The 22,684-nt window shown below is 35.8% G+C and overlaps 1 protein-coding gene across 1 annotated transcript; it reads right to left on the reverse strand.

Moving 5' to 3' along the window:
• Positions 1 to 645: 645 nt before the first annotated feature.
• LOC141617830 (protein FAR1-RELATED SEQUENCE 9-like) lies at positions 646 to 1,864 on the reverse strand. The gene is made up of 2 exons (XM_074434969.1): positions 1,606 to 1,864; positions 646 to 926 (listed from the first exon to the last, which is right to left on the reverse strand). Exons 1-2 carry the CDS (start codon positions 1,862 to 1,864, stop codon positions 646 to 648), a joined length of 540 nt encoding a protein of 179 aa, XP_074291070.1.
• Between the last annotated feature and the right edge of the window lie 20,820 nt (positions 1,865 to 22,684).

The following is a 22,684-nucleotide window of genomic DNA, read 5'->3' on the forward strand; positions in this document are numbered from 1 at the left end:
AAAGCTAAGAGGACACGATTTCATCTCCAATTGGAATCACCTAAATATCAGTTGTAGAAATCGAGATATGTCTCTTCAAAGTAGGCACTAGCAATTTGAAGTTCTTCATTTGCTCGCCTAGCTATCTTTCTTCTTTGCGCATCTCAAAATAGCTACATTCCCGCTCCAAATTCACTCTTCCTCCAAATGCATGCTAAACGGACGGTAAAAGGATTGATTTCACTACTTTCTGGTTCATTCCTGCAAATAAGACAAAACAAACCAAAGTAGCATATTCGGGGCATTTCGTAGCATAAACTACGATAAAAGCATGGAAATACGTGCATGGAAAGGCCTAAAAAGACTATATAAAATGCGCGTATCATTCCTCTTGTCGTGATTTGTCATTCTCTTGCAATTCTTACACTTACGTTTGGGTTTCCTAGCCAACACCATTGCTTTTGTTTTGGCTGACAACAATCTTTTTCCGCTACCCTTGTTTTTCGAATTCTTTGGTGGCAATATCGTCACTACCTCACATGCCGTACAATTCAGAAATTTCTCCATTTGTTGATTTTTATTCAACACTTCCCCTAATGGTGACAGCGACTCTTTAAATGCCATAATTACAGCGGAAAAGTTGCCAACATCAGCTACTCCTTTGTCTCAAAGGAGCCCTACAGCTTCATGAACTTCTGACCACATTATTGACATTGCAATTTGTTTTTCATCGATGACTTGCATGTTTTCTTTCCCTTCATGATTACATTTGAAAATCCTTAATCGGAGATACTCTTTCATCCATCTATTTACAACATAATCTTCTGGTATAGTCTTTATCCCACTTGCTGAAAAAATCCATATTATATGGCGGCATAGGATTCCGGTTCTTTCAAACATCGTACAACTGCAGCTTGTTTTACGTGTACCTGTGTCATCAGTTAAAGCTAGCATGTAAGTGTGAATGTTAAAAATAGTGTAAATGATTATATAGAAATTTAAATGAGATAAAAACAGAAACTGTAAATGACATATCATGGAAAGTGTAAATGTCATATGATGTAAAGTGTAAATGTCATGAACTGTAAAGTGTAAATGTTAAGTTATTAGAAGTGTAAATGTTAAGTTATAGGAAGTGTAAATGTCATATCATTGAAAGTGTAAATGTAATATCATTGAAAGTGTAAATGTCATGAACTAGAAAGTGTAAATATCATTGAAAGTGTAAATGTCATGAACTGAAAAAGTGTAAATGTTAAGGTATAGGAAGTGTAAATGTAATATCATGGACAGTATAAATGTCATATAATGTAAAGTGTAAATGTCATGAACTGTAAAGTGTAAATGTTAAGTTATAAGAAGTGTAAATGTTATGTTATAGGAAGTGTAAATGTAAGTTATAGGAAGTGTAAATGTCATATCATTGAAAGTGTAAATGTAATATCATTGAAAGTGTAAATGTCATGAACTAAAAAGTGTAAATGTCATGAACTGGAAAAGTGCAAATGTTAAGGTATAGGAAGTGTAAATGTAATATCATGGAAAGTGTAAATGTCATATAATGTAAAGTGTAAATGTCATGAACTGGAAAAGTGTAAATGTTAAGTTATAAGAAGTGTAAACTACCTGGACTGTATGCAACTTCAAAATTCTTCTTCCTGGATGAATCTTTGACAGTAGTTACCTCTAGCTCGCCTCTCTCAGTGAAACCTCCTGTTCTACATGTATCAATTGAGAAGATGGCTTCTTCTTTGAATTTGTGAAAAGCTGAATAGGTGTACACCTTTGCAGCATGAATCTCTAACGCCAGATGTGTTGACGCCTTTGCGGACGAGTGCTTATCCATGTTGTCATGCTGCTTCTGTGTATGTCTTTGTTGGTCCATAACGCTCTCAAAACGCATCCAAAACTCAACCAATGTTCCTGACTTATGCTCAAACCTCTTGAAAAAGCTATTTTCGCTCTCTGATCTTTAAGTCGTCCTCATAATCGACGTCATCCTCAAGTCTCTGCAATGCGCCATCACCCACTGTCCCCTTATAGCATACATATCCGTAAACCAATCATTTACGCCAACACCATGTTCTTCAATTATTTGCTCCCAGATACCATCAAACTCTGCTGCTTCAAGCTCATCGTCCCATATAATGTCATTAATTTTACACATGAAGTCATTATAATCACTCCTAGAGACACCAAACTTACTGGGCATTTTGTTCATTATATGCCACATACAGAACCGATGGCGCGCTGTCTTGAAAACAAGAGGGATATATTTGATAATACCTGGGTCCTGATCTGTAATTATGTACTCGGTTTCCTTACCCCCCATTGCTTCTAAAAACCGGCTGAAAACCCAATTAAATGACTCATAATATTCCCTTGCAATTAGAGCCCCACAGAACGTCACAGATCGTTTATGGTGGTCAACACCTGTGAATGGTGTGAATACCATAGAATACTTATTGGTGGAGTAAGTAGGGTCGAATGACACCGCATCACCAAAAATTTTGTAATTATCTCGGGCAGTACCATCCGCCCATATGGCCCTACGTAGACTGCCATCATCGTCAAGATCATAGTCAAAGTAGAAACCTATTCTTGTTTCAGTCATTTCCTTGAAATGGTCAACAAACAACTGACTGTCCCGTTCGTAAATGAAACATTTAACATCCCTATGGAAGTTCTTAAAATCATTTAAGCTTGCTCCAATGTTCTCGAATCCATTCACTTGTTCTTCGCAGATTCTGTATGTCTTTGTTGCTCCTATCTTCAGCTGCCAATCAATCATTAACAGATACGTTATATAAATATAACATGAATGGAATTATTTATTTAGTATAGACAGTGATTATATATTACAAACCCTTGAGTTCGAAACGATTATCATCTTGTGATAATCTATGTTATTACGCGACAATTTCGAACTCTGTCCTTAAGTGAGATAAGCTCGTGATTGTGACCCTCGTGGAACTGGTCAATTAATAGAAGACCATTCTTCATATATAGTCGTATCCTCGCTTTACACCCCACTCTAGTGACCCTGAATATCCTCTGTGAGTTCTCCCCAACCAGTCCGTCATCCCGATCTTTACTTGGCGTCTTGTGAGCGAAACATTCTCGATTGCAGACGACGAGCTTTGACTTGATCTCACCGCCACGCCATTTTGTTGTTGTGTACCTACGAACATCAAACCCACAAGCAATGGCGTATGTCTTATAAAAAGTCACCGCGTCCTCAACCCCCCCCTTTCCAAAATCCTGCCCGATGTACGGTGTAAACCTCTTCTCGACCTCCCTACACAGCTCCTGCCTGTCAGGTTGCACTCCATTCTGTTTTAGTGAGTCTGTAAATGTGCACAGAGTGTAAGTGTAAATGTAATTGTCATCAGATATGAAGTGTAAGTGTAAATGTCCATAGAGTGTAAGTGTAAATGTCATCAGATATGAAGTGTAAGTGTAAACGTAAGTCGAAGTAAAGTGTAAATGTAAAGAGAATGTTCCATAAATGTAAATGTTCCAAAAGTGTAAATGTCCAAATTATGATCTCCCAAAAGTGTAAGTGTAAATGTAAACATCCAAAAGTGTAAGTGTAAATGTCAGCAGAAACGTAGTGTAAATGTGTTGTTCTGAAAGTGTAAATGTCAGCAAAAGTGTAAATGTTGTCAGAATGCTAACTCAAATTAAAACTATAACAATAACAATTAAAAGGTGACTATAACAATTAAAAAGTGTAAATGTAAAACTACAACCAAAAGTGTTAATGTAAATGTCCCATAAATGTAAATGTTCCAAAAGTGTAAATGTCCAAATTATGATGTCCCAAAAGTGTAAGTGTAAATATAAACATCCAAAAGTGTAAGTGTAAATGTAAGCATCCAAAAGTGTAAGTGTAAATGTCAGCAGAAATGTAGTGTAAATGTGATGGTGTAAAAGTGTAAATGTCAGCAAAAGTGTAAATGTTGTCAGAATGCTAACTCAAATTAAAACTACAACAATAATAACAATTAAAAGGTGACTAACAATTAAAAAGTGTAAATGTAAAACTATAGCCAAAGTGTTAATGTAAATGTTCCATAAATGTAAATGTTCCAAAAGTGTAAATGTCCAAATTATGATGTCCCAAAAGTGTAAGTGTAAATATAAACATCCAAAAGTGTAAGTGTAAATGTCAGCAAAAATGCAGTGTAAATGTGATGGTGTAAAAGTGTAAATGTCAGCAAAAGTGTAAATGTTGTCAGAATGCTAACTCAAATTAAAACTATAACAATAACAATTAAAAGGTGACTATAACAATTAAAAAGTGTAAATATAAAACTATAGCAAAAGTGTTCATGTAAATGTTGTCCGAATGCGTTGATACTACTCAAAACTCAAATTAATAAAAACCCAGCATGCAGATTTACTTCTAACAATCTTCATTTCAAACCCAGTAACAAACAACAATAACAAGAATAAACAAATACGATGACATGCAAATTTTATCATGACCTTCATCCATCCTATTCAACTGAAAATATTAAAACGTGACTGAAAACAATGAATAAAATGAAGAAATACCATTGATGTCGTCTATTATTTGCATGTTTACGCTGATTTGCAAGATTAGAGAGAATTTTAGCTGAAAAGTTGGTTTTCAAAAGAAAGAACCCAGTTTTAGAGAGAAGAAAGAAAGAACCCAGTTGGAAATAAGTGTGTTAAGGAAGTAAGAATGTGGGAGTGTAAACATAGTACAAAGGATATATCCTTTTGTCCGTCAGTTTTGATAATTGGGAAGGACAACTTGCAGGGTTTGTTCTCCTCTTTTCTACCCAAGTTTTTCCCTTTTTTTGGCCTATATTTTGTAAATAATATCCACCTTAGATGTTGTCTATCTAAAGGTCCTTATAAGGACTTAAGGACTCAAATGAGGTAAATGACTCATTAGATCTCCTCTCTCTCTCTCTCTATCTATCTCTCTCTTCTCTCTCTCTCTCTCTCTCTCTATATATATATATATATATATATATATATATATATATATATATATATATATATATATATATATATATATATATATATATATATATATAGAGAGAGAGAGAGAGAGAGAGAGAGAGAGAGAGAGAGAGAGAGATTTAGGATCCGGTGAGAACGATCATTCGGTGAGAACGGTGAGAACAACTCTCCTCCCTTAGATTACTTAAATCAACGATCCACGTTTTTCACCAATTAACTCAAAAATAACTCCCCACAAACTGACCAAAGCTCTCAATCATATACATTCATTAACACTAGCCAACAAGCCCACCTTCCCAACATGTCGGGTTGCCATTGTCGGAGGTCCGATATCACCTCGCCGGCGTGGGGCAAATTCGGACGAAATTTCCCCCTCCCTCAAACCCATTTCAACACCCGCATCCCGCACTCTCCTCACGTACTGCCTATGGGGAACTGCAACAAGTTTCGATCCACCGCGACCTGACTCACCGACTCGTCAGGAAACTCGCCAAGTGGTTTCCCTTATCGTTTGTCTTCCTCCTAGCTATGGTGGTCCTTGTATTCGAAAATCTCGACTCGATCAACTTCTGACTCGCGAGCTGAACGAGTATATATAGTTTTGATTATATTCTGCTATTGAATTGTGCCATTGTCAATTAAATTAATGTGGCAAACAGTAGTGGGTGTGATTTATGTGAAGGTTTGATTGTGCTTATGCTTGTTACTGTAGCTATGATATTATAATCATGATCGTTGATTAGTGGTGTAATCTTAGTATTGTAGCCGAGCCTATCGATTAGTGATTATTTTTTGATATTGTAATCGTAATTGTAGCTCAGATTGTTGATCAATGCTTGGTGTTTTCTGTATGTGATATATTTTGTTGGTAATTTTAGAATAATAAACTATACTCTATACACTGTCTTATTGTAATAATACTCCGTATAAGTTAGTAAAGTCACATTGACAAGATCTGTTCTATTTTGTTAATAAAGTGTATCTAAAACTTATGTAAAAAACATACCTACGAATCTATGATAGCATTACGAGTATCTGAAATTTGGTTAAAAAAATGGCATATCTAACGTAAATTTTAATGTATTTAGTGGCGGTAAAAAGTATATTTAGTAAAAAAAAAAAAGATGTATTGACTTATATTTTAACTTGTCTAGTGACTATAATTTTATATAAAAAAATTGAGAAAAAAAAATGTATCTAAATTATAACAAAATGTATCGAGAATTCATGTAAAAACCGTACCTATGATAGTCTAAAATACATCTAAGATTTCGTAAAAAAAAGTGTATATGTGATGTATTTTAATGTACCTAATTAGTTCTCACCGCTCACTCGTTGAAAAATAGGTACATTGAAACATATGTCAAATACACATTTTTTTAATCAAATCTCATATACACATTAGACTATCATAAGGACACTTATTGGAATTTTAGGTACCATTTTTCACAATGTAGATACATTTTTGTGTCATCTACGATTAATGTATCTAATAGGACAATTAATATATCTAGCAATATTTTTAATGTATCTAACACGATACTTTTAGCCGAATTATGTATACATTTTCTTAAGAATATAGATACACTTTTTTCGATCCTAAGTACACTTTTTACATAAATTATATATTGATAAGAGTGTCGTCGGGGCTCTTAATCAAACACATTTATAATACTCAACAAACTACTAGTTAGCGGTAAGTCGAGGTCGATCCATGGGACGGTGTGCTTTGGGTTCTAAGTCTATCTATCTCAATTTATGCTAGTGTCACAATTTGGTTGGGTTTGTAGTTGTATCTAGACTAATGCAAACAATGAAGTAAAGCAAACAATAAAAGGAAAGATGTAAACAAATGATTAAAAGTCACTAGGATATCATGGGGTCATAGGGGAATCATGGGAATTGATCATACAAACATGTTCTCAAATTATAAGCAAGCAATTATTGTTGTGATGGATTGAGTTGGGTTATATCTTACAATCCTAGGAAAGTTTGGGTCCCGGAGCCGAATCGATTAGATTGTACAACACCTACAAGTCGACTTAATCTTCCCTACTCAACAACATGCATGGTCTAATGAGACTCGAGTTGGTTTATGTCTTACAAGTCTCATTGAAAAGATAAGAGATGGTAGTAAATGCAAGGATTCATAGGCTTAGCATTTCATCAAACATAACATGTGCATGAGTTGAGATCAAAACAAGCAAGCAAATAAACCATGAAAGCATATTAATTTAAGCATGAATCATTCCCCATGTTGGTTTCCCCTAATTACCCACTAATCCTAGCAAGAGACTACTCACTCATTATCAAGTTTAACATGCTAACAAGGTTGTCAATCATATTAACAAGGTAAAACATGATGAACAAGTAAGAAAGATTAACAATAATTAAAACAAGGATTAAGAGAGTTATACCTATGGAGATTCCAAAATAATAATGCAAAGAATAATAGAAGAAATTGATGATTGATGGAAGGTTGTCAATCTCCCAATAATAACCCAATAATCTTCAATTACCCAATAATGAACTTGAATAATAAACTTGAACAATAATTAAAGAGAGATTAATGTGTAATTTGTGGAAAGATTAAAGAGTAATCTATTCTAATCTACTCCTAATCTAATCTAAAGAAGGATTTTCTACCCAAAAACAACATGCTTGATTAATTACAAAGATGGGGTATTTATAGTGCAATTTAGGTGGATGCAATTAGGGTTAATTAAGGGCTAAACTAGTAATTACACTTTTGAGATTTGAGCAGGGAGACTCCGGTATTTCTTGAAGGAAGGGAGTCTTTCTTTGAAGCTTGGAGAAGACGAAATCATGCTGTGAAGGAATCCGTGCGTATTGGGGTCGGGACGGGCGGAATCTGGTAGTGGAATCCGAGCGGATTCAGGAGAATCCGGACGGATTCTAGTGGGGCAATCCGAGCGGATTAATGAGCAGGACGCTCGGATTGTTTTGTGGAGACGGGCGGATTTGAGACAATCCGCTCGGATTGTTCTTCAGCCGTGGTTCTTCTTCTTTTCTTCCCCTTTTTGCTCATTTCCATTTTTATTCTTGCGAGATTGGTCTTTAGTCCTTGCTTCCTCTTCATACTAGTCCATCTATTATCATCAATAAGCTTCCAAATGTGCACGAAAAGACGGGAATTTCCGCCTTATTATCTCCTTTTCTACAAAACATATGAAATGCGATAGAAAAGCAAATAGGAAGGTTTTGACGGATAAAATGGCCATAGAATGTTATAATAGTATGCAAAATAGGCTCAATTAGGGGACTAAATGTGCGCAAATAATGTTCACATCAAATATCCCCAAACCGAACCTTTACTCGCCCCGAGTAAAGAGGTGACTAAAACTAGACCTTTTTTTAAACTAACCTACTAATATAACCGATATGAGACAATTAGCGGGTCTCACTCCGCCCCTTCAACTCACAACAAGACAACCATGAGGTAGGATGCCTTCTTGCAAGGCAAGGTGGGGCTTGCCAAAATGGCGACACATCCAAGCATTAAGCACACAAAATAAAGTAATGGATGCATCTACAAAAGAATAGCCACTTTCCTCATCTAAGTGGCGGAAATTACCTACAAGGGAAGCAATTCAAGGGTACACAATCCTTCATAGATGCAATTTGTTCAAACTACTAAGCCTAGAAGGATACCAATAAATCACCTCCAAAATGTGTCAAGCTAGAGTACCTTTGTCCTCAATCGTTAAATGCTTTTGTCAAGAATAGACTCCCTATGGTGTTAGAAACACTGGAGGATCGCGGAATTCCCCCTCTTGCCTAGACAAGAAGAAGGGTCGTCCCCTCTCTACCATGCACAAAAATGGATACGATGGATAAAGGGATCGATAGAATTTGAGTTTCATTTTGGGAGTTTGCTTTTGTTTTTGTTTTTCCCCCCAATTTCTTGTGGCATATAACATTTGAGAACACTTTCTTTTGCCATTTCTTTTTGATTTTTGGCATTTCAATACTTGACAACTTTCAACTTTTCTTTGCATTTCTTTTGAACATTTTCAAAGTCACCCCATATGTAGTGAGGGTGGCTTATATTTGAAGCTTTAGGAGTTCTATTTTTTTTGCTCCTCTTTTCATTAGATGCATTTTTGCAAACTTTCTTTCACTTTTCATTTCTTTGAACTCAAATTGATTTCTTTTTGTGCCCATTTCTTTTGATGACAAAGTGTGGTAGAACATGGATGAATGATGGTTGCATGGTTTCAAGGGTCACCTTGGAATAAACGGTAGCCAAGGAGTTATCACACCACAAGGTACTCTTGACTAGGCCCTAATCCATGGGTCAAAGGATACTAGCATGACACATCCTAGGGTGTTTTACAAGCATTCTAACAAGCAAAGTCTTAAGAATAAAAAGCATCTACTAGGGCCTATATATACTTGTCAAGCTTCCCAAGTAGACGGTTTCGCAAAATTTTTCTAACCATGCAAACTACATGCCATGATGCAACTAGCATATAAACATCCTAATGCATATGATTCTACCAACTAGTATGAGATATAAACTAAATGCAATCCTAAGTTCACATTGTTATACCGCATCAATCAAAATAAAGCCACATAGTCATTAACATAAAGAGGAAAAAGAAGATTGGAAAGATCATACCATGCGGTCTTCAATATCCTCATGTCTCGGATGTGGCGTAGTCAATCAAAGTGAACAAGGATAAACAAACACAATATATACAAGACAATATATACAAAGGAAATGAACTTGTTTTTGGATTTTTCAAATTTTCAAATTTTTATGGTTTTTGTTTTTATGAAATTAAAAGACATATTTTTGTGATTTTTCGAAATTTTTCAATTTTTATGCATTTTTGGAATATAAATTCCCATCCCCCACTTTATTTTGGACATTGTCCTCAATGTACATGTAGGAGTAGGAATAAAAAGGAAAACATGTTTTTGGATTTTTGATTTTTTTGAAAATTGAAGTACAAATGCGATGATACGATATGAATTAATGCATGCTCTAACTAAATGCAATTCTATATGCCATATATAACAAATGAATGCAATATAAACTATACTATATGATGCATGTTTTCTAGTAAACTATGGTCACTTATGATCAAACCTCCCCAAACCGATTTAAACACTATTTCTAGTGTAGAAAAGAAATAGGTTTGGTCATTAGTAACTATGCATGAATTCTAATCTATATGCAACTATCTATATGAATCATGTGATATATATTACAATGCAAACTAATGTAAATGGACTAACTAATGCAAATGCAATATGAAATATAATACAAATGCAAGCTAAATGCTATACTAAATGCAATGTAAATATAAACGAGAGAGAGAGAGATGGGTATCATACAAATGGAAGTGGTGAATTAGGCCTCTTTCACTCGTCATCCTCATCTTGGTCATAGCCATAACCATGAGAGCTTCCGGCTTGATCATGTCCGGGTGCTTGGCCCCAATATCCTCCTTGGTCAAAATCTCCTCCTTGACCCGAGTACCCTCCTCCTTGGCTAGAATGCCCTCCATCGCCTCGACTCCTAGTTTGGTCCCCATAATTTGGGAACAAGAGCTCCGGTTGTGCCCAAGAGGGCTTAGGACCATTGGGGTCAATATACCCTTGTTGAGCCATGTTATAGTATTGGGGGTAGAGGGCTAAGTAGTTGTCTTCCCTCCCTTTATGCACCCCAAGGTCCACTCTATTCATGAGTGCCATCAAATCATTAATACCCGGGGTATTGGGGATTGCCGGTTGGAATGGGGTATGCGGAATGGGGTAAGGTGGGATAGGGACGTAGGAAGGTGGGCGCATTTGTATCCCCGGCCCTCCACGAGGTGGTTGACGGCGTGGCTCTTTCTTTTGAGGGGGATTATCAAGAATTTGGATATCAAGGAGGTAGCTTGGTGGAGGAGAGTATGGACTCAATCTTGGGTCAATGCCCGGTATCTTCCATCCTTCAAGGATCATCGAAGTGCAACCCTTGGTGTACCATTCCACACTCCCATCTTGAGTGTAGTTGCACCATCGGTGACTATAGAAGATGGTGTGCTCATCAATCAAAGTCCTCCCTTCAAGAGGAATATAGGTTCCTCGGGCATTGAACCCGGGGCAAAGGTGTTTAGCCAACATTGTAATTAGACCTCCCATCACGAAGGTTTTAAGTTGAGATGTCCCTTGAGCAAAGTCAGTGAACCTATTGAGTATCTCAAGTGGCGTATTGAAGTTATAACGCCTCACCGCTCGAACATTCAAATGAGACTCAAGAAAAGTTAAGTCGATGAGAGTACACCGATCTTGCTCGTACCTCCCATTGATGCATCCGGCTACAAAGCGTTCGGTGAATCGAATCACCGGGTGTTGAATAGCAAATGTATAGCAACGCTTTATATGGGTAAAGTTCCTCCCGGAGATAGCTTTCCAAAGAAAGTCCACACTAAAATTATCGGGCTTTTCGGTATAGGCGGTGGGTATTTCAAGACCGAAAACATAGGCAAACTCCTCAAGAGAAAGAACATGGTCTCGGTTGCATAACCTAAACTCCATGCCTAAATTGTTGCGGGCATCCGCCATAATGCGAAGGCTACTCAAGAACTCAAGGGTGAGACTAAGGTAAGTCTCTTCATGAGCATGGAAAAGGTTCCCAATGCCAAGGCCATTGAAGAACGCCTCCGTAGGGTACCTTATCTTAAGGATTTCCAACACCCTAGTGTCAACAAATTGAGTAGGTTCGTATTTCTTACCTAGAAGTTCGACGAAATTTTCGCGGTGGTCGTCGGATAGGAAGATCACTTCTTGGAAGTTGTTGAGTTGTTCAATACCTCCCCTCATTATCACATCTCGTGGTGTTGAAGAGGTAGATCCCTTGCGCTTCTTTCCGATCGAATCAAACAATTTCTTGGCCTTTCCCTTGGAACTCATGTTGGTGATGGGGGTGATGTGGGTGTTTTTGAGGATATGAAGGTGATTTTGAGGATTGAAGAGAGTGTTTTAGGGTTTGATAAGATGAGGAAATGAGGGAGAAGGGGGGTGTTTATATAGAAGAAGAAGGGAATCCGAACGGATAGGGTTGGACCTAACCCGTTTTTTTCACGCATGAACAGTACAATCCGAGCGGATTCAAGTCGAGACGGGCGGATTCTCGATGGGCAAGACGGGCGTCTTCTGTAAAATCTGCACGGATTCTAGAACAGAGAATTCTGTTGGTTGAGAAGCAGGGACAAGACGGGCGGATTTCGTACGGGACGGACGGATTGATCAGGACGGGCGGATTTTTGATAATCCGCACGGATTATAGCGCAGATTAAAATCTTGCTTCTGGACGTCATTTGGGACGGGCGTCCCGTGAAGAGGACGGACGGATTGTAAGGGACGGACGGATTTCTTGGAATCCGCACGGATTCTTCAGCTGTTTCAGCTTTTTCTCTCCCGTGGGCCCTGGACGGGCGGATTTTCTTGGATCCGAGTATCTCTACTTCTTTCTCCTTCTCCTTTCTTCTTTCGTGAAATAATAAACCCCTTTTCACTGATTTTCTCTTTTTCCTTATCCTTTTCTGAAATTTGCTTAGGAAACATGTAAGATGACTCTCTCTCTCTTCTCTCTTATGCAAGAAATTAAATGCAAAAATAAAATGTACAATATTATACAAAATAAAAGGGTTCAAGAAATATCTCACAAATGGTGGTTTGAGGTAGGACTCCACCAAACTAGTTCAATTTGTAACAATTCTTATCCATAGAGCTCAAGGCTCTCAACAAAAGGTCAAAAGCTTGTGAACAAGCTCCAAACAAGCATAAGTATGGGTTGCTCCATTTGAAAATGAAATTTGGCCAAGGAGGCTTGTAAAATGCTCTTTTTCTTGTCTCCTCCTTAGCGTTAGAGCTTTCCCAATGTTTCAAGTAAACACATTCATGAGTCTTGTTAAGATTGAGCGTGAAGTGTGGTTCATTTCCATCCGTGGACTTCCACTTACCAACTTCTCCTTCAATTTTGGTGATGATGATAGCATTTTGATTCTTCAATCCTTCCAAGGTGGAAGGAGAGTCTTCATGACTTTGATGATCGGATACCATAGGAGTTGAGATTATGGGTGCCAAATCCTCACAAGTAGCCTCACGAGCAATTTTCTCTTTGAGCTTTTTTACCAAATAACTCTTGTAAGACACTTTGGCTTTTTGAAGAAGATCTAACATATCCTCTTCAATGATCATTGGCTCCATGATAGGTGCCAAGTGGTCTTCATGAAGGATAAAGGAAGGACGTTCTTCTTCATGATAAGGTATCTCAAATGTCTCAAGGATAGGCTCCTCAAGCAAGGTGATATTGTGAATCTCTCCTATAGGTTCATCATCATTGTTGCTATCTTCATGTAAATCATGAATGGGGGCTTTATCTAGCTCTTTTTTCAACACTCCACCGTTCACATCAAAGGACACACCTTCATACTCGCAAAGGTTAAGAACATTTGGTTTGCTCAACCTTATGTCTTCTTCATCAAACACAACACTCTCATAATCACAAGAGCTCAAGGAACTTGGCTCCTCCCACTTTTCATCTTCCATGTCAAATGTCACTACTTCAAACTCGCATTTATGCTCAATATCCAAAGAACGGTGGTGAGGGGTTGCTTGGGATTCTTTTAATTGGGCAATTTGAATCCCCAATTCCTTTCTTTGGATAGCGATGTTTTTAAGAACATCTTCTTCTTTTCGGCTCTCTTATAGCATTTGTTTGAAGAAGTTTTGTTGGTCTCCCATCATTTGGAGGATCATGTTTTGAATGGGTTCAATTCTTTGTTGTGGGTGGGTGTGAAAATGGTTGTATTGTGGTATTTGAGGTTCATTGTGAAACGGGTATTGAGTGGGTGGTTGTTGTTGATATCGGGTGTGGTAATTTTGGTGAGGAAAATTGGGGTAGTGGTTAGGATTTCCGTTGTACAAATAGTAAGGTAGGTTTGTGTTGACTTGCTCCTCAAACTCCCCATACCCATAGTCATACTCAAAAGATCCACCACATACTCCACAACACATGTCTTGAGTCATCATTACTTAAGACAAAGAGATAACTACCAGCATGGAAACTACACAAAAAATGGTAAGAACAATCCTTGAGGAACGAGTTCCTCAAGGTGAAAGCACAATTAAAATAGACAAACAAGTAAGAACTTAATCACATAGCACCGTCCCCGGCAACGGCGCCATTTTGATAAGAGTGTCGTCGGGGCTCTTAATCAAACACATTTATAATACTCAACAAACTACTAGTTAGCGGTAAGTCGAGGTCGATCCATGGGACGGTGTGCTTTGGGTTCTAAGTCTATCTATCTCAATTTATGCTAGTGTCACAATTTGGTTGGGTTTGTAGTTGTATCTAGACTAATGCAAACAATGAAGTAAAGCAAACAATAAAAGGAAAGATGTAAACAAATGATTAAAAGTCACTAGGATATCATGGGGTCATAGGGGAATCATGGGAATTGATCATACAAACATGTTCTCAAATTATAAGCAAGCAATTATTGTTGTGATGGATTGAGTTGGGTTATATCTTACAATCCTAGGAAAGTTTGGGTCCCGGAGCCGAATCGATTAGATTGTACAACACCTACAAGTCGACTTAATCTTCCCTACTCAACAACATGCATGGTCTAATGAGACTCGAGTTGGTTTATGTCTTACAAGTCTCATTGAAAAGATAAGAGATGGTAGTAAATGCAAGGATTCATAGGCTTAGCATTTCATCAAACATAACATGTGCATGAGTTGAGATCAAAACAAGCAAGCAAATAAACCATGAAAGCATATTAATTTAAGCATGAATCATTCCCCATGTTGGTTTCCCCTAATTACCCACTAATCCTAGCAAGAGACTACTCACTCATTATCAAGTTTAACATGCTAACAAGGTTGTCAATCATATTAACAAGGTAAAACATGATGAACAAGTAAGAAAGATTAACAATAATTAAAACAAGGATTAAGAGAGTTATACCTATGGAGATTCCAAAATAATAATGCAAAGAATAATAGAAGAAATTGATGATTGATGGAAGGTTGTCAATCTCCCAATAATAACCCAATAATCTTCAATTACCCAATAATGAACTTGAATAATAAACTTGAACAATAATTAAAGAGAGATTAATGTGTAATTTGTGGAAAGATTAAAGAGTAATCTATTCTAATCTACTCCTAATCTAATCTAAAGAAGGATTTTCTACCCAAAAACAACATGCTTGATTAATTACAAAGATGGGGTATTTATAGTGCAATTTAGGTGGATGCAATTAGGGTTAACTAAGGGCTAAACTAGTAATTACACTTTTGAGATTTGAGCAGGGAGACTCCGGTATTTCTTGAAGGAAGGGAGTCTTTCTTTGAAGCTTGGAGAAGACGAAATCATCTTTGTGAAGGAATCCGTGCGTATTGGGGTCGGGACGGGCGGAATCTGGTAGTGGAATCCGAAAGCGGATTCGGAGAATCCGGACGGATTCTAGTGGGGCAATCCGAGCGGATTAATGAGCAGGACGCTCGGATTGTTTTGTGGAGACGGGCGGATTTGAGACAATCCGCTCGGATTGTTCTTCAGCCGTGGTTCTTCTTCTTTTCTTCCCCTTTTTGCTCATTTCCATTTTTATTCTTGCGAGATTGGTCTTTAGTCCTTGCTTCCTCTTCATACTAGTCCATCTATTATCATCAATAAGCTTCCAAATGTGCACGAAAAGACGGGAATTTCCGCCTTATTATCTCCTTTTCTACAAAACATATGAAATGCGATAGAAAAGCAAATAGGAAGGTTTTGACGGATAAAATGGCCATAGAATGTTATAATAGTATGCAAAATAGGCTCAATTAGGGGACTAAATGTGCGCAAATAATGTTCACATCATATATACACTTTTTTAGAATGTAAATACGCTTTTTTCTACCCTAGGTACATTTTTTTCCTGAATTCTATATACGTTTGTTATAGAAATAAGAACACATAAGTAAAATATTCTACGCGATATTTTTAATGTATGTAATATTCCAATTAACGTATATAATACTCCCTCCGTATAAAAGTGTTATGTGAGGAATATTTTATTGAAACGAGACAAACATATGTGTGGGAAGGGAATAGTATTTTAAATAATTCCGATGCAATATTTTTAATCAAATTTGTCCAACCCAGTTTTGCTCCTTCACCAAACGCTTTTACGAACCCTTAATACAATCACTTGAGTATAATTAAATCAGGTTGTATCGTTCCAAAGCTTATCCACTTAAAGTCTAAAAATAAAAGTCAGAGGCAAAGTGCTGCACAAATGAGAAAACCAAGCTATGGATGGACCTATGGTTAACCTATGCCCTATAAAAAAATGTAGATGCAATGCATTTTATAATAATGCAGCCATAATCAATCGAATTTAGGGATTCAAATTTCTTATAATTCCATCTTTTTAAAGCAAATCTGATGGACTGTGAGGAGAACAAGTAAGAACCGATTGAAGAAGAAAAGCAACCAGAAGATAGAGACGATCATGACGGAAGAGTGAAGGTGCGCGATGTCGACACGGCCAGACGACAAGAGTTGACGGAATAAGTTGCAGCGGAGCGACGGAGAGTGAAAACGTGATTAACGGAGAAAGAGATAGGGATATGGTCGAGATGGAGAAAGTGGCGTTCGTCGCCGTTTTGTTGTGTTGTTCGCCGTCGATTGGCGGTGGTGGTAGTGGCTTGCCGGCAATTGGGGTGGTGGCTGATGTCAGGGGTGAGGAATGACGGGACGCGGGGTGTTTGGTTTTTTTATTCATGTTTGGGTAATTGTGAGATAAAAGGGTGGGCGCTTATTTCTTTTAATCCTAAAGGTTAATTAGCGTTCTCACCGAATGATCGTTCTCACTGGATCTTGACTCTCTCTCATATATATATATATATATATATATAGAGAGAGAGAGAGAGAGAGAGAGAGTTAGGTTCTTGTAAGTTTTGTTTTTTATGGTGACTGGTGAGTTTGTGCTTGGAAATCTCAGCCACCAGATTATATTAGAGATGAATGGTCAAGATCTAATCTTACCTGTCATATAAAATCACTGTCATTTACTTATTTTATCTTTTTTCTAGTGCTACTCTTTTTTTTTCTACTTTAATTTTTTTATCTCCTTTTTTTTACCTCGTGTTATTATGCTTTTTTTTTTTTACAACTTTGATTTTTTTCTCTTATGTTTTTCTCTAATTTTCTCATTATGTTACCTTTTTTTCTTGTTCTTTCTGTACAAGATTTTTTTTACTTGAAATTTTTTTTACTCTTATTTTTTTTTATCTCATGTTATTATGCTTTTTTTTACGACTTTAATTTTGTTTTTCTTTTTTTTTTACCACATGTTATTGTGCTGTTATTGTTATTCCGCTGTTATTGTGATGTTTTTCTCCTGTCACTTTGATTTTTTTTACGACTTTGATTTTTTTTTTCGTTTTTTTACCACGTGTTATACTGTTATTCTACTGTTATTCTGCTGTTATTGTGATGTTATTCCAGTGTCACTTTGATTTTTTTATTACTTTTATTTTTTTTACTACTTTGATTTATTTACTCTTTTTTTACCGCATGTTATTGTGTTGTTATTCTGGTGTTATTGTGATGGTAATCCGGTGTCACTTTGATTTTTTTTACTATTTTGATTTTTTTACTCTTTTTTTACCACGTGTTATTGTGTTGTTATTCTGGTGGTATTGTTATTCTGGTGTTATTGTGATGTTATTCCGGTGTCACTTTGATTTTTTTACTCTTTTTTTACCACATGTTATTGTGCTGTTGTTCTTGTGTTATTGTGATTCTGCTATTATTGTAGTGTTATTGTTATTTTTTAAAAAAATTCTCATTTTGTTACCTTTTTTATCTTTATGTGATGTTACTCCAGTGTTATTATGTTGTTATTCTGCTATTATTGTAGTATTATTGTTATTTTTTAAAAAAAATTCTCATTTTGTTACCTTTTTTGTTTCTTTACGTGTTGTTACTCCAGTGTTATTGTGCTGTTATTCTACTATTATTGTTGTGTTATTGTTATTTTTTTTAAAAAAAATTCTCATTTTGTTACCTTTTTTTCCCTATACGTGTTGTTACTCGATTATTATTGTGGTGTTATTCTACTATTATTCTAAATTGTTACATCATATATACTCTTTGAGTCACCGAAACCGAAAATTTGCACCAATTCTTGAATTAACCATCACCGTTGTACCCAAAATTTGCACCAATTCTGTCTGAAACCCAACATAGAACCAAACAAATTGAGTTTGCACCTATTTCACATAGCATTAATTAATATTAATCATATCAAGTGACATTTAATCCATGCTAGAACAATTACAACCCGACTTGAACAATCGAAAAACAATAAACAAATGCTCTAAAATTTAGCCAACTGCGCACATTTCATTTATCAACCGAAATCATAAAAAAAGCCGAAAACAAAAACTCAGAAGCATACATCCATAGTCTTAGGTCGAGGAATGGAGCCAGGATTTGGAACTTGGGTGTAAAACTATCTGATGCTTTTCTAGCAAATTTGGAACTTGGGTGTAAAATCAACCCGATTTGCACATCACCCCAAAATCGTTGTAACTTGTAAGTTCCAATGAAAACTTGGTCTTTTCTTCTGATGCTTTCCTAGCAAATTTGATTTCTGTGGAGTTCTATTCGTTCAACTTGACATAGTACATGTGTGTTTTCAGGTGAACCATGATATGACAGCTCCATTGCAACATTACTACATATATACAGGCCATAATTCGTACTTGACGGGAAATCAACTCAGCAGTGACTGCAGTGATATACCCATAATTAAAGCCTTGCAGCGCGGTGTTAGGGTGATTGAACTCGATATGCATTGAGAGCTACCATGTCACCGAGTTATTGCAGTGTAGACCTTAAGTTCAGACCACCTTCCTTCCCATTGCACCGATGAAGTGCTTTGAACTAGTAGACATAAATGACACAAATGTTACCCCAAGTTCCAAATCCTGGCTCCATTCCTCGACCTAAGTCCGTGTTTTGTCTACATATAGTAAAACAAAATCCTAATCGCATAATCTCTACTTTTATCACTTCAATTTATTTGTTTGACTTCTCCCCCAAATTACATAACAGCCCGACCCCGCCGCCTAATTCACGCACCAACACAAGCAGCCTACTAGCCTTGCCACAATACCACTGCACCATTTACTCGAGCTTGACCTCTGTAGAAGCAACCCAGCAGCGGCACCACAACCGTGCTGCTCCTCTCTTCATCATCACCATCGTAGCAGTGCAACTCCCTCGCACTATTCAATCACCAACCAAATCACCATAAGAACACCACCATTCGTCCACCACAATTGAAGTCGCACTACTGGAATTCGCTGCTGAAACTCCAAAACCGCATCAGAAGCATCCGAATTTCCACCCAAATCATTGGATTGAGGAAAATAATTGAAATCAAAAGATGAGACTTCATGCTTGAACAATTCAAAAACGATACTAACAAAAATCCGAAACAATATAATTGAAATTCATATACATATTTGAGTAAATGCTTGAGAAACAATAGAATTCCAGAATCAAACAGAAGTATTTCAGAATCAATTAGTTTGGTTCAATTAAAGTTAATTCTAGGGTTTATTCGAATGATTTGGGGATTTTTTTTTTGTTTAGAGAAAGGACTGAATTTTTAATTTTCATGGCTTGGGAGTTGGGAGGGATGACGCGTTTTTTTAATGTCAGGCTTTGGTTTATTTTTAAATTTAATCTCAGTCATACATTTGCTCTCATCCAATGGTTGAGATTTTAAAGCACAAACTCACCATAAGAACCAAACTCACGAGATCCCGCCTATATACGAGGCAAGATCCGGTGAGTTTGCCACTTTTCGTGAGTTACCCCCGCATTTATATATCATTGGATCTAACAAGATCAAGAGCTGAGATTAGACCAAAACAAAATACACACACTCATTTTTTTTCTCTTTCTTTCCCTCATGCTATGTTTTCTCTGCTTCTTCATTCTTCCACTCTTTTTTCTTATTTTCTTCATATTCTTTTTTCTCGATCCTATTTTCTTTATTCTTTCTCTCTTTTTCCCAATTTCTTCAATTTAATAACATTATTCAATCAAATCATCACGGAAACTGGAGTAATTCAAGTCGAAAACACAAATTAATTCAGTATTTTCCTTCTATTTGATTTATACATGCATCAATTGTCAATTTTTGCTCGAAATTTGCGGAAACCCTAGCTCGAATCGACAAAACGAAGGTAAGAGTAGATTATATAAGTCAATATATGTTATTTTGCGAGTTATTTCAATTTCTACTCCGTTAGTATGCTTGTTTATCATGCCGTTGACATTTGATTGATGATTTATTATTATAATGCTGAAAATTTGTTGGTAACCTAGATTAGCACACCAACTGTTTGTTAAAATGTCTAGTTGATTTTAGAAACTCAATTATTGTAATGAAAAAACGTGGTTATTTAAATGCTGAAACGCGGTTATTGTAATGTACAAACTCGATTATTGTAATGTACAATCTCAGTTATTGTAATGTATAAACTCACTTATTGTGGTGTAGAAACACTGGTATTTGTAGTTATTGTAATGTAGAAACTTAGTTATTGTAATGAATAAATTGTGTTATTGTATTAAGATGAAACTCAAATATATTCAAATTTCTTGTTCACTCGTTAGTTGTTGTAACATTACATCTAGATTATTGTATTACTTAAACCCAATTATTCTATTATTAAAACTCAGATATTGTATCTCGTAGTTATTTCTTGGATGTTATGGTAAGTAATATTCTGCTTTTTGGTGATTTGCAGGTTGAGTCACGATATACGCGGATAACTGACGTTTAATGGAAAAATTGATGTATATACTTGGTCATTTTTTGTTAGCTTTCATCTTGTTTAATTGATTAACTTAGTTATTCTAATGTAGAGAAACTTAGTTACTGTAATGTAGAAACTCTGATATTTGTAGTTATTCAAATGTACAAACTCAATTATTGTAATGTAGAAACTCAGTTATTGCAATGTAAAACTTTGATATTTGTAATTATTGTAATGCAGAAACTCGGTTATTGTAATGAGTAAATCGTGTTATTGTATTGAGATGAAACTCAAATATAATCAAATTTCTATCTTGTGTTTGTTTCATGTTGTTTAATTTAATAACTAGTTATTTTTATTCAATTAATAATTGAGATTGGTTAATGCAATAGCAAATCAGAAAAATGAAATAATAATATATAACAAGGTTAAAAACACCACTTACTTTCATTATAAAACTTTCTAACCCATTACATTTAAACATCTCCAACAAATTATATCTAAGCATCATTATCATTACATCTAAGCGTTTCAAATAATACATCTAACAATGGTAACACCACAAATATTACATATATTTATCTCCGATACTACGTCTAAAATTATTTCTTCCAACGAAAATCGCGTCTTGTCGTTGTTTTCACCATTTGTCCGCCAATATTTCTTCTCGACGAGAACCATATTTTGCCTATTGATGAGAGCTGAATCCGCAAAAATAAAAGCTCCCTGAAAGATCTAAAAGCAAAAAAAGGAGGTAAGTTATAAATAATTATTATATAAGCCCACAACAATAACTCCAAATTGAAATAACTAAGTTAAAACAATACAATAACTAAGTTTGAATAATAGAATAACTTGGTTAAAACAATACAATAACTATTATTAATAGAATATATTCTAACATATATAGCAAACAAGAAATAACTAGAAAATACAATAATTGAATTAGAATAATACAATAACTCGGTTAAAGTAATACAATAACTGTTATTTACAGATTAACACAATAAACAAGAAATAACTACAAAATACAATAACTGAGTTTGAATAATATAATAACTCAGTTAAAGCAATACAATAACTAACAGCAGCAGACAAAGTTCGTGATGGTAACACACTAAAATAAAAACCCTAAAAATTATCAAAGATACAAAATAACACAATTGAATAAGAAGAAACTTATCAAACAACTTACAAACAACATGAAAATGCACAAGATCGTTTAGAATTCTCATATCAAACTCAAAACCCTATAAATTATTGGGAAAAAAATGAGAAAACAAGCAATTTAACAACAAAACATAAGTGCAGACGGACATACAATGAATCAACGAAAATGAAAAGGATATTAGATAAGAACGATAATGGAAACACACCAGTCAGATTTAGAAAAAAAATTAGTACTTACCTATAATGAAATTGAAGAGACATACGAAGATGAAGCGAAATAGACAACGAAATCTCCTTAATTGATGACAAATTTGAACGAGGATGATGAAGATTGACTTTGTAGCCTGCAATTTGAACGAAATTGAACGAATTTGATGAAGACGGAATTTGACAAATTTGAACGAGATGACGTACGTCGTTCTATTTTTTTTGTTTTGTCTTTTAGGGAGAGAGAGGAGAGAGAGAGAGTAATTCTCTAATAATGAGGGGAATGAGAGAAAAGTGAGTATTTATAGGTTGGGCAAGATTTAATCTCAGCCATCCATTTTAGATGAGATCAATGGTCTAGGTTTAGAGGGGTAACTCACCAACAATGACCCAACTCATATGATCCTACTTCTATATATATATATATATATATATATATATATATAGAAGTAGGATCAGTATTAGGATCATG

Source organism: Silene latifolia, chromosome X (assembly GCF_048544455.1).
Source record: "Silene latifolia isolate original U9 population chromosome X, ASM4854445v1, whole genome shotgun sequence".
Lineage (NCBI taxonomy): Eukaryota > Viridiplantae > Streptophyta > Magnoliopsida > Caryophyllales > Caryophyllaceae > Silene > Silene latifolia.

Coding starts and splice junctions, on each gene's coding strand:
- LOC141617830 (XM_074434969.1), bottom strand. CDS start 1,864: ATGGACCAACAAAGACATACACAGAAGCAGCATGACAACATGGATAAG. Junction 927..1,605: donor TGAAGTTGCATACAGTCCAG/GTAGTTTACACT, acceptor CTTACATGCTAG/CTTTAACTGATGACACAGGT.